Here is a 15936-nt window from a genome sequence, read left to right as displayed (position 1 = left end):
CCAGAGCAGTGAAGATCGAAATCGTAAGTCTTAAATCAACGCTTGCTACGAGATAGGCGCTCCTAGCTACCAATCTGTACCAACTTCGAATCCCGCAGGCTCAGAACCCGAACGAAAGGCCATTTGTTTCCCTGGCCTGGTGGGCCAGTTCAAAGTTAAGTATAGGCCTGTTAGTTGTAGAAGTAGCTTAGACGTAGAATTTGTGCATGAGTAGCGATTACGGTGTATAATAAATGTGCTTTGATTTAAACCTTACTAATCGGTGTATTGGATTATTGATCATTACTCGGACTTGAACCTCGTGGCGGTATCATAAAGATACCTGGCGACTCGAGAGCAAAGGTAATAAAATAGAGCAATTAAACTAAGGCAAAGTTAGCAACATTATTTGGCGACATCCTGACGGAACCCGATCTAGAAGCGGAAAACCACTCCGGGAGAACCCAGTATTTGAATTCGAGATCCAATTGGAAACAGAAAACCACAAGTGTTCAAGCAGTTCTGATCAATTCTCATAATTCGGAAGTGTGTGTATGTATGCGTAACTAACAGGGCGATAAGGTAAAACTGATAGATTTTGTTTGTTGCGACAAAACTGTCGGAAGTTTGTATATCGGAAAGTAGCGAAAGCCGTACCCGTGTTTACAGCACCACCTTAATACCCCTGTCCCATATTTGAAGAGCAGCATTCGGATAGGAAAGATGGCAATGCAGGCAATGCAGCGCCTAATGAACCCAGAGGAATTTGCGGGCGCAGCGACCAGCAGCAGTAGAGTGGGACAATGTCCCATTTGGGAGGAAGAGATCAGGAAATATCTCAAAGGGAAAGGATGGCCCCTTTGGAATGAATTCTGTGATGAGGAATCAGGTCCCGGGAGTATAGGACATACTTGGTGGGAGAAGCGGAGCGAGAACCACAAAACGAGCTTAAGGAAAGCTCGCAAGCCGATGACAATCGTGTCCTGCTTGGCACAATTGCGAGGCACAGAGGAGGTCGTTAGGACGCTCCGGAAAGAAGTTGAGGGCATACATCGAATGAGTAAGGTCGATGTAAGTGAGGTAGAAAAGGAGAATTTAGAATTGAGAAGGAAATTGGCAGCAAAAGATGTAGAGGTGGAGGATGCCAAAAGGGCACACCAGTCTTGTCTGGCGCACTTAAGCAGCTTCCAGTTTCAATACGAAAAGGCCTATCAGAACACGCAACGTGCAGTCCTGGTATGTGAAGAAACCGAGAAGCAGGTAGAAGCATTACAGAGACAGTGTAGTGACCTAAAGGCAGCGTTAAGAGCTCTCCCTGCTGCCACCACAGAACAAAGACAAAGTACGCTAGATCACGCAAAGTGCCGGAAGCAGATTGCAGAGCTGCAATCGCTGCTTTCAGTTCAGAAAGATTTCCAGGTGCGATAAGATCACACCGTTCCTCCCCACCTCAGACCCCCACCATTTCTTTGCCACAGTTAAACATCAGGCGACCATGTACGGCCTGGATGAGCGAGAGCATGTAAAGCTCACCGTTTTAAGTTTAGACCCTTCAGTAGCAGCAGCCCTTCCCGACCCACAGAATGTAGGAGGAGGCACCCTTGCAGAAATGCATACGGCGATCCTGGATGCGATTGGGTATAACCGGGGTGACCCCGTAGATGGCCTCAACAAATGCAGGCAAAAGAAATCCGAGCACCCCACAGCGTTTGCTGGACGCCTGTGGATCCACTTTGCAGCAGTCTTTGGAGATGTAGACCGTGCCCATTTGTCCCCAGACAACATGGCCAAATGGACCCGCACCCTTATCTCCCATGCCACAGAGGCAGGACAAACAGCTTGTGCGAATTATGACTCCTCAGAGGAAGCCCACAATGAGAAATGGGTTTTAAAAAGATTGTCCCGCGCCTGGGAGCAGTCTGTCCAAAACAAACCCGCAGTTAGGAAGCCCGAGGAAGAGCAGGAAGAGCAGGTAGACATGCATCCAGTTAAAACGCACCAGAACCCCGCATGGGTAAATGAGGGAAGGAACAGCCCCCCACAGAAACCACCGGAATGTTACAATTGCGGACAATTAGGACATTACGCACAAGAATGTCAAGCCCCCCTGAAACTGCAACGGAATAAGCCCACAAATGCCCCCCGAACCAGCAAAGACACCAACAGCCCCGACCCCCCACCCAGGGAACCACACCCAAGGAAACAATGCACCAGAGAGCCTGCTCCACCTTATGTGCCTCAGGGGTCATGTTACAACTGTGGGCAGTCAGGACACTTCGCCCGAGATTGCAGGAGACCCCCACCAGCTAGACTAGCCCCCAGATATGAAAGAGAAGACCACCCACAGCAGCTACAAGGTCCCAGCTGCCCCATGCAAACTGTGAGCGCTTACCCACCACTTCTCATGGCAGCGTTACCTCAGCAAGGCCACTTCATTTTTGTTTCACTCCTCCTTCCTTTCTTCTTCAGTCACGCTGCACTCCCTCCAGTTAGTTACACCCCAGCCCAAATGTGATTCACGGTGTCCCGTATTCTGATGGAACCTGCAGCATGTTTTATGTTGTTTGTAAGTTTGTTAAATGTTGTATGTCAGACAGGAAAACATTTTTCACGGCCCCGCGCCTTTTCGGCCGATACCTCTGTGGACTTGCCCACAGAGACTCACTATTGCCAGACACTAGTTCAGCGGAACTAGCTTGTCTGCAAAGACTTGTTAATGTACCAGACGCCCGATCGTAACTGCCCTTCTGGTTCGAAGGAAAGAACCACTACGGCAGCCCCCCCACGATGACTACATTTCTTGCCCATTCTTGTCGGTTGCTCAGGCAGTGGAGAAACGGCTTGGGACCCGCCCTGCCTGGGAACTCCCCCTCTGGTCAACTACGCTCGGGTAGGAGAGACACGGCATTGGTAGCCGTCCTACCCGGGGACTCCATCCAACTCTTACCCGTCGCGGCCCATACGCACCTCATTTTGGCACTCATCTTGCTAACATTCTCTGTCTCTTCGCCCCAACCCGCTGCAAAGAATGAATTGGAGTACAGCCAGCTATGCTTGGTAACTACCTGGCTGCTGCTGGTGTTGTGTACTCCTGGAGGCTGGACGAGCAGGGCCAGCTTAGGGAAGACCCTGCACAAGAGGAGCCTGCCCCAGAAAAACAGGGGCCAACTGGTGAGACACATGTGCCAGCCATTCAACATGCCGAGCAGGAGGTGTGAAGGAGGTGCCGCACGAGGGCACGTGTATACCATTGGCACCTATCCTTCAAAGAGCTGGCGAGCCTCCTGTGCCGACGCTGATTCTGGCTCACCAGGGAGACTGTGAGACACCCGTGCCAGATGGTGGTGCTCCTGACACAGCGGGGGTTTGTAGGAGACAGCTGCTCCCAGAGGCCATTAAAGTTACTTTCACTTGAACCTTTACACCGTTGGATCATTCCAGGGCACGAGTGGAGAGCAGTGTGGGATATCACAAAAACCCGCACACAGGTGCATTCGCGCTGTAATGGATGCCCATTGCACCTGGGCATCAGACTATATCACCTTTAACCTGGACCAGGTCCACCAGGATGCCTGGGCAGCAGGATTCGTCACCATCACTGGCATGCCACAGGTACAGCGGCTGAATGCCCTTGACCGCTAAAGTGTTCCCCGACTAGAAGGGAACATTCCTGCCTGGCAATTGTCGCGCGATGTCCATTCATCCGTTGTCGCATCATCTGCATGGTCTCGGGACATCCTTTCCTGCAGTGTATGAGGTAGACAACGTTGGCCGAGTCGCACGAGTATGTACCGCGTACCTGGTGGGTGGTGTTCTCACATGTAACGGTGATATCCATGTCGATGATCTGGCATGTTTCGCATTCAAAGTATCATCTTGCATCATTGGCTTTATCTATATGTGCTTGTGTAACCCACCTAGCGATTCCAAACAAACCTGTTGGACTTTAACCTGGTGTTGTAAGACTTCTTACTGTGCCCACCCCAATCCAATGGCAACATCTCCATATCAAGGCTTTTAAAGGGGTTGGTTTAGCACAGTGGGCTAAACTGGCTTGTAATGCAGAACAATGCCAGCAGCACAGGTTCAATTCCCGTACTGGCCTCCCCGAACAGGTGCCGGAATGTGGCGACTAGGGGCTTTTCACATTAACTACATTGACGCCTACTTGTGATAATAAGGGATTATTATTATTAAGGAAAGTCCAGGTTGTTGGCAGGGCCTGGCTGGCAGGACCCAGCAAAAGGAGTGTGGAGGGGTAGAGGGCCAGGCACGAAGGAGGCCCGCCCTCTTCTTTCCCAACACCAGAAAATTGGTCTCATCAGGGCCTCCACACACCCCTAGTTACCCATGAACGAAACACACACCTGTGTTGACTAGGGAGGCAGTGAGCAGAGGCTGCAGCATCTTCCTACCAGAAGAAGAAGATGTTGAAAGGGCAATACCCGGGCAATGTCCCTGACCACTACGGGGGCAGGCAGAGGCTAAGAAGCAGACAATCAGCGTGATTCTCTGTCAGCTGGATCGCCATTTAGTCGGCAGCGCGCCCACGCTCGCGTGATTCCCGGCGTCCTGGAGTGACCACAAAGGGAAATCCAGTTGGCGGGAACAGAGAATCCCGCTGCTGGCGAGGACGTGGCGCCCAGGAAGACGCAGTTGGGGGAACAGAGAATCCTGGCCAGTGTGCCCACCATCCCGGCTGAGTGAAGATACAATGTTTAAACAATTATAAGTTTAAACAATTATAAAGAAAGGACTATCTAAATACTGAAATAAAAATAAAATAAAATAAATAATGTGGCAGCCAAGCCCAGTCAATTTGAACCATTCAAAACAAGATAGATAGACATAGGCTCAATCCTCACTCTACGTTGAGTTAGCTGATCATAATTGGGCAGTGGTAGAAATCCTGCTGTTGGCATCAAGCAGGAAGGGTAGAATTGACCGGGTAACTTCTTGATTGCTATCCAATTACTGATGGTTTCTATTGATGGATGTCGGATAAAGTGATGAGAGGACTGCGATGCCCCACTATAAGGGAATATGATAACGTAGCAGTCACTGGACTAGTAATCCAGGGGCCCAGGCTAATGGTCTGGGGTCACAGGTTGAAATCCCACCACAGCAGCTGATGCAATTTAAATTCAACTAATAAATCCAGGGTCCCAGGTTCGATTGGGGCTTGGGTCACTCTCTGTGCGGAGTCTGTACATTCTCCCCGTGTCTGCGTGGGTTTCCTCCGGGTGCTCTGCTTTCCTCCCACAAGTCCCAAAAGAGGTGCTGTTAGGTGAATTGGACATTCTGAATTCTCCCTCTGTACCCGAACAGGTGCCGGAATGTGGCGACTGGGGGCTTTTCACAGTAACTTCATTACAGTGTTAATGTAAGCCGACTTGTGACAATAAAGATTATTAAAAAAAATATAAAAGCTAATCTCGGTTTCACGGTCACCATCACTAGCATCGATTGTTGTCAAACCCCATCTCGTTCGCGAATGTTCTTGTAGGCAGAAAGTCTGCCATCCTTACCTGCACCCACCTTATCTGCCCTGCTCTGATCAGGGTAATTAGGGATGGGCAACAAATGCTGACAAGCCAGTGATGCCCCCATTCCTTGACAAAATAGTAAAATAGGCTGATGACTCAATGTTAAGGATTGCACATGAAAAACGATCATTCCCCTCGTGAAATGCGAAAGATTTACATAGCAAGGAATCATAGAATTCATAGAATTTACAGTGCAGAGGGAGGCCATTCGGCTCATCGAGTCTGCACAGGATCTTGGAAAGAGCACCCCACTTAAGCCCACACATCCCTGTAGCCCAGTAACCCCACCTAACCCAAGGGCAACTTAGCATGGCCAATCCACCTAACCTGCACATCTTTGGACTGTGGGAGGAAACCGGAGTACCCGGAGGAAACCCACGCAGACACGGGGAGAACGTGCAGACTCTGCACAGACAGTGACCCAAGCCGGGAATTGAACCTGGGACCCTGCAGCTGTGAAGCAACTGTGATAACCACTGTGCTACTGTCCGCCAGGAATCGATGCCTTCAGATGGGGAGAAAGACATTTGGGCAGAAAAGAAAACAAAACATTACTGGCTTCAGTGAAACCATTGACTCTGGAACACAACCAACAAATTGGGTCTCTTTCGGTCAACAGACATCACCAATGAGTAAGCCAGAGGCCAGCCCCTCCACTGTAATTAACTGACCAATGCCGTAATTATTTAGAATGTTATTGCAAAGAAACTGGCCATTCGGCCCAACTAGTTCGTGGCAGTTTTTGTGCTCTATGCAAGGCTCCTCTCACCCTATCTCCATAGCCTTCCATTCCTTTTCAATGAAACAGTAGGAGGAGAATTTACAGTGAGAATGTCTGGTACTGAATGCGAACCATTCAGTAAGGAGCTGTGTTTATTTATGAGAGTCACATACCATCCCAACCTGGGATACAGTCATTTATTAATCCCTATCCAAGAGCATTGTGCAAGTACCCTTACCAGCATTAGTTGAAGAAAACCCGAAGCCTTCTCAAGGACAAACAAGAGAAGTTAATAAAATGCTTGACTTGACTGAAGAGAGAAAAACAGGGTCACATTTAATCCAGGCGATATAATTTCTGATGAGCAATACTTGCTATGTCTGGCTTTCCACGCACAATGTAACTGAGGTCCCCCCCTCATCCCCTCCCCACTGAAATCATTTTACTGGTGATTCACTCACTGGCATCTTCAGCACTTTGTTTACTCTGGTTTGCCTTTGCCTGCAGCTGGAAAACATAATATTGCCAGATGGAATGATATAAGAAAACAGCACACTATCACAGCACACATTAAAACATTCTTGTGCTGGGCCACTGATCAGACTCTCAGTCATGGGTTTGGGCCAGAGTATCGATTGGTACTGAATTAAAAAGGATGTCATGCTTTCTCCAGTCATTTTGCTTTCCTCCCTTCTTTAGCACCGGAAATCATTGGCTGGGTTACAGTGTCACTGGATGCACTTCAATGGCCAGTGTGATGATACCTCGGCAGTGCAGCACTCCTCCAGTACTGTACTGCCTGGGCTGCTATGCTCTGGAGTGAGACTTGAACCCATGACTTTCTGACTCAAGAGGGAGTGCCACACTGCTGGAGGTGCCATCGTTTGGGAGAGATGTTAACCCCAGGCTCCTTACACTCTTGCACACGGATGTAAAAGATCCCAGGGTACAATTACAAAGAAGAGCGGTAGAGTTATTCTGAGCTTGCTGGCATATATTTCTCCCTCAATCAACATATCTACATCACAGGAAGCAGATTATCTGGCCGTTAAACATTGCTGGTTGGAGAAGCTTGGTATGTTGCAATTGGCGGCCACTTTTCTTGCAACATTTCATTGACTCTATAGCGTTCAGGACTCTGCTGAGGTTATGAAAGGCGTTCTATGGACAAAAGTGCTCTCATTTACCTCCCAAAGCAAAACAGGGAATTGCAGAAAAAAGAAATAAAGGTGAATTAAGTTGGAAAAATAGGACTGGGAGGAAACGGAGCTGTAATGTCGGGCTCGATTACCGATCAAAATTAAAACTTTTACTTGTTACATGGTCCAAAATTCGGAAATTAACATTGATCCCTGTTTTTAGAAAGAAAATGTCACTGTTACTGTGGTACAAAATTGCATTTGTTGCGGTGATATATTGCTGTCCTCCTGGCCGTAGAAGGGAGGTACATAACCCATCAACACAGCACTCACAGCCCTGTGTATTCCAGCAATACAGCATTCACAGCCCAGTGTACCCCATCAACACAGCACTCACAGCCCTGTGTATTCCAGCAATACAGCATTCACAGCCCAGTGTACCGCATCAACACAGCACTCACAATCCAGTGTACCCCATCAATTCAGCACTCAGTCTAGTGTAGCCCATCATTACAGCACCCACTACCCAATGTACCCCATAAGTACAGCACTCACAACCAAGTGTACCCCAGCAACACAGCACTCATAGCCCAGTGTACCACATCAATACAGCACTTACAGCCCAGTGTACACCATCAATACATCACTCACAGCCCAGTTGCTCATGATAGGAGCTTCAGTGTTTGGGGGCCACGGCAGCACAGTGGTTAGCATAGTTGCTTCACAGCTCCAGACTCCCAGGTTCGATTCCCGGCTTGGGTCACTGTCTGTGCGGAGTTTGCACTTTCTCCCAGTGTCTGCGTGGGTTTCCTTTGGATGCTCCGGTTTCCTTCCGCAGTCCAAAGATTAGGTGCAGGTTAGGTGGATTGGCCATGCTAAATTGCCCTTAGTGGCCAAAAAGGTTAGGAGGGGTTAGTGGGTTGCGGGGATGGGGTGAAGGTGTGGGCTTGTGTAGGGTGCTCTTTCCAAGGGCCGGTGCAGACTCGATGGGCCAGATGGCCTCCTTCTGCACTGTAAATTCTATGTTTCTTCACCCGAGAAGTTTTCTTTGTTTTCTGGTTTTCTGACCTGCTCTTTAGCTGAACACTGTGCTGGTCAGATGAGGAGTTAGTGAAGCTCCAATAATATCTTATACAAAGTAAAATAGTAGAAGAAGAACTGAAACAGAGTAGCTACAGAAAGGTTAAGAAATACACAGTAGGGTAGAATATTTAATAATCTGCCGTGAGGAATTCCTACTTTCTCTTGCTGTTTGGAATTATTCATCCCAGAACCTCGATTCAGTGTCTGTTCAGCCTCATCCTTTTCCTTACACTTTTGCTCGTACGTCTTCTTGGACTAGAATAAATACAAAAGAAGGAACAGTTATTCAAAAAACAGAGATTTTGAATGAAAGTCCTCACCCTTATCCATTTACCTTAATACCTTTCAGCAACCAACTACTCTCTTTCTCCTACTAATGTGGATGATATATCAGGCAGCGAGGGAAATCCTCTCTATAACAAGGTGTAATGTCATGAGAGAGTTGCAAACCCACAATAATATGTTTTAATGCAGGGAAGTGAGACTATCCCATTGTAATGGGGATTTCATTTGTTTAGTGGAAGAATTTCACTACGATGGGTGTAATGCCAGCAACTGGGTGAGTCTCCGAATACAGTGAAGGTACAGTATCAGTCAGTCAATGAGGAACAATTCCACTGTGACAGGTATAATGTCAGGTCAGTCAATGAGGAACAATCCCACTGTGACAGGTATAATGTCAGGTCAGTCACTGAGGAACAATCCCACTGTGACAGGTATAATGTCAGGTCAGTCAATGAGGTACAATCCCATAGTGACAGGTATAATGTCAGGTCAGTCACTGAGGAACAATCCCACTGTGACAGGATTAATGTCAGGTCAGTCAATGAGGTACAATCCCATAGTGACAGGTATAATGTCAGGTACGTCACTGAGGTACATTCGCACTGAACTGGGACATTGGGCCTGAATTGTCCCGAAAGCGTTGGGGGTCCCCGGCATGGGTCCCCGGTAACAGACTAGCACCAGTTCATTAAGGGAAAGAAAATAAATTAACAGTAAACGCTTACATCCATAGTTTTCTTGAAGAATGCTGCCTTCTGCTTGTGCAAATTTTCCATGCAATGTTCGGTCTGAAAAGAGGAAAGAAATAAGATAACTGGAGGAAAGTTGAGATGTTGTTTCCCCTTGTGGGGGATATCCAGTACTAGGCGGCACAGTTTAAAAATAAGGGGTCTCCCGTGTAAGCAAGAGATGAGACGGTATTCCTTCTCTCGGTGCAGACTCAATGGGCCGAATGGCCTCCTTCTGCACTGTATGTTCTATGTTCTACGTTCTTGTTCTCTCAAGAGTAAGGGAAGGTTAGAAATTACGGGACTCTTCAGATGATAAAGCAGACAATTAGAGAATTATTTACAAAGGCTATAGTAGTTAAAGCATCTGGCCTAAAATGAACTATAGCAGTACGAGTAAAATATTGAACGGTGAGCAAGAAAAAGCTTTAAGGGGGTCAGACTTTGGAATTCTCTTCCCCAGAGAGCAGTGGAGGCTGGGGTATTGAATATATTCAAGGTTGAGATAGACAGATTTTTAATATACATGGGAGTCGAGATTAAAGGGGGACAGCCAGGGAAGGGGAGTTAAGGCTGCAGTGAGATCAATGAAAGCTAACTATCAAAGGTAAAGTAGACATAGTCCCAGATGACCATAGACTGATTTCTCCTTTGAGGGGGAGAGCCGACTGGCGGTGGTTTAACCCGAGGATCACCACATTTCAGGCGAGGAGTAAGGTTGGGAAGGCGGGGTCTTCATGTGGGATCTCAGCCGGTAGGGGAATTGAACCCGCGCTGCTTGCATCGCTCTGCATCACGAACCAGCTGTCTAGCCAACTGAGCCAAACCCCCTGACCTTGCCTTTGTTTCCTCCACTCTCAGCTATTCCAGTGTTCTCTTAGCCCGTCTTACACTTTTGTTCCATCCAAAAGCAAAGGTCGATCCAATACTCTACCATCCATATCCTAATTTGCACCAATTCCTAATCGTCCTTGATGACCTTAAAGTTCTCATCCTTGTTTCCAGTTCCTTCCACGGCCCCTCCCTCCAAATGCTGGAACAACCCTACAAATCTCTGAATTCTGAATGCTCCTCCGATTCGAACCTCTTTGCGGATCCCTGATTGTACATTAATTGAGCGTATTGTATGCAGGCTTTGGGCATTAACTGGACATTCGCTTGTACACAAGAATTGCAATGTTTAACTCTGTAAATTAATATTGAGGCATGCAAAGATTGGTTCCAGTGTTATCCTTCATCAGCTGGCTCTCTGGAACAGAACTGTGCTCAAACAAGACGCAGAGTCCAAGCTCCAATCCATCAAGATCCCAATTGAACGCCATTGAAAGGGGCCAAGAACAGGCTGCCTCATCTTCCGGATGGAAATAGGGAAAGGATTGTCTCCAAAAGAAGCTTGGGAATCACAGAATGTGTCTCCATCTTTAAAAATGTTCAGAGAATCAAAGGATGGCCTATGTTTATTTAATATGGTCACATTTGGACGTGGGGATAACTGTATCCAATGCGCGGCCCATTCCTGAGGTTCTTGGTGGAGACAAGGATGCTCCGATTTGCAGACTAAGTGCTGACGCCGGCGTGGGAACAGTGGTGTTTTACGTCAGCAAAATCGGCGGCGTCCCCGCACCGATCCTCCATGGGGTTAGCAGCCGCACAGCATAAAGCCCCGGCTTTACCTGCGGATATGGCCGTAGAATTGCCAGGTCCATGGCCGTGCATGCGCAGGGCGGCGGCCTGTGGCGGCTGCACCGTACGACATGGCGTCAGCTGTGTGCGGATCCGGCCTGCCAGATACTGTCCCCCAGTAACTCCCCTCGGCACCCCCGGACCACCTCCCCACCAGTGCCTCCAGCCCCCGCCGAAGACACCCCTGCCAGCGGAATGCCCCCCCCCCCCCCGCCCACCCTGTAGCCATTTGGGATGGCCATGTCCCGATTACAAAATGGACACTTGCAAAGAATGCAGGGAAAATTGGACAATACTAAGAAACGAGCAGCTGCAAGGTCTGTCTGTTGATTAGAACCTTAAGCTCTCAGACAGGACAGAAACTGCTAAGCAATCTACATACTAAGAGCCATCTCAGGGGACAAAAGGGAAACATTTAGACACACAATGTTAAGGCAGACACCCCGGCGCCAGAAGAGATGAAAACAAAGCAGACCAACAGTCACGTAGGACACGCCCAGCAATCAGGGAACCACCCCCCTATTGGAGGAAGATCGATACGACTGATTGGGAAAGACCCAATTAATTGAGGTCAAGTTCAAGGCCCGCCCAAAAGCGAGCAAAGCCCTTTTTAGTATAAAAGGTATTCCCCAAGGGAGAATCTTGCTCCTTTGGCTTTGGCTCTCAGCGGAGAGAGAGACCAGCCTAGCAGCTGCATCAGACCAAGTAAGTCCCAAGTCAATGCACGCTACGAGATAGACGCTCCTAGTTGTTACCCTGTAAACAGCTCAACCCAGCAGCCTCAGAACCGAGCAACGGCCATTGTTCCTCTGACTGAGTGGGCACCCGAAGCTAAGTATAGGCTTTAGTAATAGTGGTAGTTTAGTTTGTAGAGTTTATGCATGAGTAGATTTGACTGTGTGTAAATAAATGAGCATTGCTTTTGAACTTACTAACTGGTGTATCGAGTCATTGATCAGTATTCGGTTCTGAACCTTGTGGCGGTGTCGAAAGACTCTTGAGCAAACGTAATTAAACGGAGTCAAATTAAGAGACAACAGCCAAAGTTAGCAACATTGACTGGTGACATCTGACTGGACTCGATTTAGAAGTGGCCTCACCACTTGGAGAGAACCCAAAATTTGAATTGAGAATCCAATTGGAAACAGAAAAACCACAAGGGTAAGAACAGTACTGATCAAGCCTCTGAGATTCGGAAGTGTGTTAATGCATGCGTACTAACAGGGATATAAGGTAAACCTGAGAGATTTTGTTGCGTAAAACTGTCGGGAGTTTTGTAGGCCGGAAATTAGCGTAAGCCGAACCCGTGTTTACATCACCACTTCATCACCCCCTGTTCCAAATTCAGTAGAGAACCTAGATAGAGAAAATGGCAATGGAACGCCTTATGAATCCCCAGGAATTTGAGGTCGCAGAGACCACTAGAGTACGACAGTGTCCCGTTTGGGAAGATGAGATCAGGAAATATCTCAAAGGGAAAGCATGGCCCCTTTGGAGTGAATTCTGCAATAATGAGGAAACAGGACCCGGGAGTATAGGACATACTTGGTGGGAGAACCTGTCAAAGATCCACAAGAAGAGCTTAGGGAAAGCTCGCATGCCGTTGGCAATCGTGTCCTGTTTGGCACAATTGCGAGGCACAGAGGAGGTCGTTAGGATGCTCCGTAGAGAGATAGAGGAGAGAGACAGAACTAGTGAGGTAGACGTGAGTGAGGTAGAGAAAAATAATCGAGATTTAAAAGAGCAGTTAGCAGCAAGGGACAGAGAGGTGGATGATGCCAAGTGGGCACATCAGTCTTGTCTCGTGCAGTTGAACAGTTTTCAGACGCAATATGATAAGGCCTACCAGGACACGCAACGTGCGGTCTTGGTAAGACAAGAAACAGAACAGCAAGTTGAGAAATTGAAGAAACAGTGCAATGATTTAAAAGCAGCCCTATGAGCACTCCATACTTCCACAACGGAACAAAGGCAGAGCTCCGTAGACAACACAAAATGCCGGAAGCAAACTTTCCGTTCAAAATAGATTTCAAAGTACATTCGGACCCCAATTAGGTCAAGAAAACGGCCCCGACTGGCAGGAATTGAACGAGACTGCCCATAGATACATACATGGGACATGTACGCAGGAAAAACCCCAGAAAAGGAAAGCGCCCCAACCCCCAACCGAACAGGCAGAACACACCCCCATGAACCCTGTAACCACACACCGCAGGGCCGCAGGAGAAGGAGAAGCAGATTTCCTTTACACAACCCCGTTAACCGTGACCCAATTACGGGACGCATGTGGAAAAATTACACCGTTCTTTCCCACTTCAGACCCCCACCAATTTTTCGCAAAAGTCAGACAACAGGCAACCCTGTACGGCCTGGACGAAAAGGAGCAAGTGAAGCTCACAGTTTTAAGCCTCGACCCTTCAGTCGTAGCAGCCCTTCCCGACCCACAGAATGTAGGAGGAGGCACACTCCAAGACATGCACACAGCGATCCTTGATGCGATCTGCTTTAACAGAGGAGACCCCATAGAAGGCCTAAATGAGTGTAGGCAACAGAAGACAGAGCACCTCACAGCGTTTGTGGATTCACTTCATCGCAGTTTTTGGAGAGTTAGCCCGCGCCCATTTGTCCCCAGATAATATGGCCAAATGGACCCGAATTCTAGTCTCCCACGCCACAGAAGCAGGACTAAAAGCTTGGGCACATTATGACCCCTCAGATGAGGCCCACAATGAAAAATGAGTTTTGAAGAGATTGTCCCGCACTTGGGAGCAATCAACTGCAGGCAAAACCGCATTTATAACGCCCGATGAAGAGCAGGAAGAGATGAACCCAGTTAAAGCGCACCAGAACCCCGCATGGGTAAATGAGGGCAGGAACAGCCCACCCCAGCCCAAAACTCAGGAATGTTACAACTGTGGACAGCTAGGACACTTTGCACGAGAGTGCAACCCGCCCCAGAAGCAGCAAAGAAACCAACAGACAGGCACCCTAAACAGGAATAGAGCAAAGCTGATCCATAGCGTTAGCGCCCGTTCAGAGAGTACAGACATGAACGGCACCGACTGACGGTGTTCGGGCTCCCCAACTTGGGTCTGCGACACCCTTTGGGACAAGACCGGTAGTAGCAGGCAAAGTTCGGGGACAACCCATAGAATTTTGTTGGGACACAGGAGGGTCCCGCACCACACTCAATTCCTCCCCTATGTTTCAGCGAGACACGTGGCCCACAACAGACACCATCACACTCAGCGGTTTTACAGGCCATTTCCAACAGGGACACATCAGACCCCCTGTAGCAATACAAATAGGGAACATCGCAACTAAGCACCCCGTAGTTTTAGTTGATCTGCCCCAGACAGCAGAACATATCCTTGGGATCGATTTCATGAGTCCCCATAACCTTTCTTTTGACCCAGTTAACAAGTGTGTTTGGAAAATGGCAAAGGCAGCACGAGCCCCCGCCACACTCACAGTAGGAGAGTACGTAAACAGGATTAGCTCAGTCGGAGACTTCTGGTTCGACCCTCGAGCCATTAGTGCACACAAACAGGTTAGGGCAGTCCTGCAGGAACATAAAGCAGAATTTGCACAGCACAAGCACGACTGTGGCAATTTGGCTGGCTTTGTGAACATTACAGGTTCCGACCCTAAACCCCAGAAGCAGTACGGATTTCCCCAGGAAGCAGAGGGAGAAATCTCCAAAGTAATAGAGAGTTTGTTGGATCAAGGCGTACTCAGATCAGTAGCCTTCACAAACAACGCACCAATTTGGCCTTCAGGAAACCAGATGGATCATGGTGACTGACCATTGATTACCGGGAACTGAACAAAGTAACCCCATCAGCAGCCCCCACCGTAGCCACGAGTCCCGAGACCATGGTCAAACAGGGACTCCAGTCAAATTCTTTTTTGGTTTTGGACATTAGTAATGGCTTTTGGTCCATTCCATTGGCTAAAGTGTGCCAGTACAAATTCGCCTTTACATTCCAAGGGCAACAATACACGTGGACGTGCCTTCTACAAGGCTTCCACAACTCCCCCCCCATTTTCCACCGACAGCTGGCAAATGGTTTACCAAAATTTTCCCGCCCCAATTGTCTGGTCCAGTACATAGACGACTTGTTACTACAGACAGACACAAAGGGAGAGCACATTCCGCTTCTCGCCGAACTCCTAGCACTCCTAAAAGAAATTGGTTGTAAAGTCAACCCCAAGAAGGCCCAGATTCTGAAAGAAAAGGTGATTTACTTAGGAACAGTGATCACTCATGGTAAACGCGAGATCGAGCAAAAAAGAATTGACTCGATCGTCAAATTGCCCCTTCCCCACAATGTCTCAGCCCTCCGGTCATTTTTAGGACTGGTTGGCTCCTGCCGAAACCATATTGACGGTTTTGCCACTAAAGCAGCGTCCCTTTCCGAACTTCTCAAGAAGCAGGCACCTTGGGAATGGCTTCCACAGCATACAGATGCCATGGACGCTTTAAAAAGAGCACTCAGCACAGCCCCCGTACTACAGAACCCAGATCCACTTTCCCCATACGCAATCGAAGTTGCAAGCACCGACCGAACCCTTTCGGCCGTGCTCCTCCAGGAACGCCCCGTTGCATACGCCTCATGTGTGTTAGACCCTGTAGAGCAAGGATTTTCTGCCTGTGAAAAACTACTCGCAGTTTTTTGGGCAGTGCAATAATTCACCTACATTACAGGATTCAACCCCATCACCATCCTCACAGAACACACACCGACACAGCTATTGTTAGACGGCCGACT

The 15936-nt window shown here is 48.3% G+C and overlaps 1 protein-coding gene across 1 annotated transcript in view; it reads right to left on the bottom strand.

Annotated features, from left to right (window-relative positions):
* LOC140409427 (proline-serine-threonine phosphatase-interacting protein 2-like) overlaps positions 1–15936 on the bottom strand; it is a 147162-nt gene that overhangs the window by 69744 nt on the left and 61482 nt on the right. Inside the window, 3 exon segments of the mRNA XM_072497863.1 lie at positions 6708–6753; positions 8625–8723; positions 9479–9541. Coding sequence (XP_072353964.1) covers positions 6708–6753; positions 8625–8723; positions 9479–9541 — 208 coding nt within the window.

The sequence above is a fragment of the Scyliorhinus torazame genome, chromosome 3 (genome assembly GCF_047496885.1).
Source record: "Scyliorhinus torazame isolate Kashiwa2021f chromosome 3, sScyTor2.1, whole genome shotgun sequence".
Taxonomy (NCBI): domain Eukaryota; kingdom Metazoa; phylum Chordata; class Chondrichthyes; order Carcharhiniformes; family Scyliorhinidae; genus Scyliorhinus; species Scyliorhinus torazame.
Note: the sequence above shows the minus strand (reverse complement) of the source record. Positions and strands in the feature narration are given on the sequence as shown.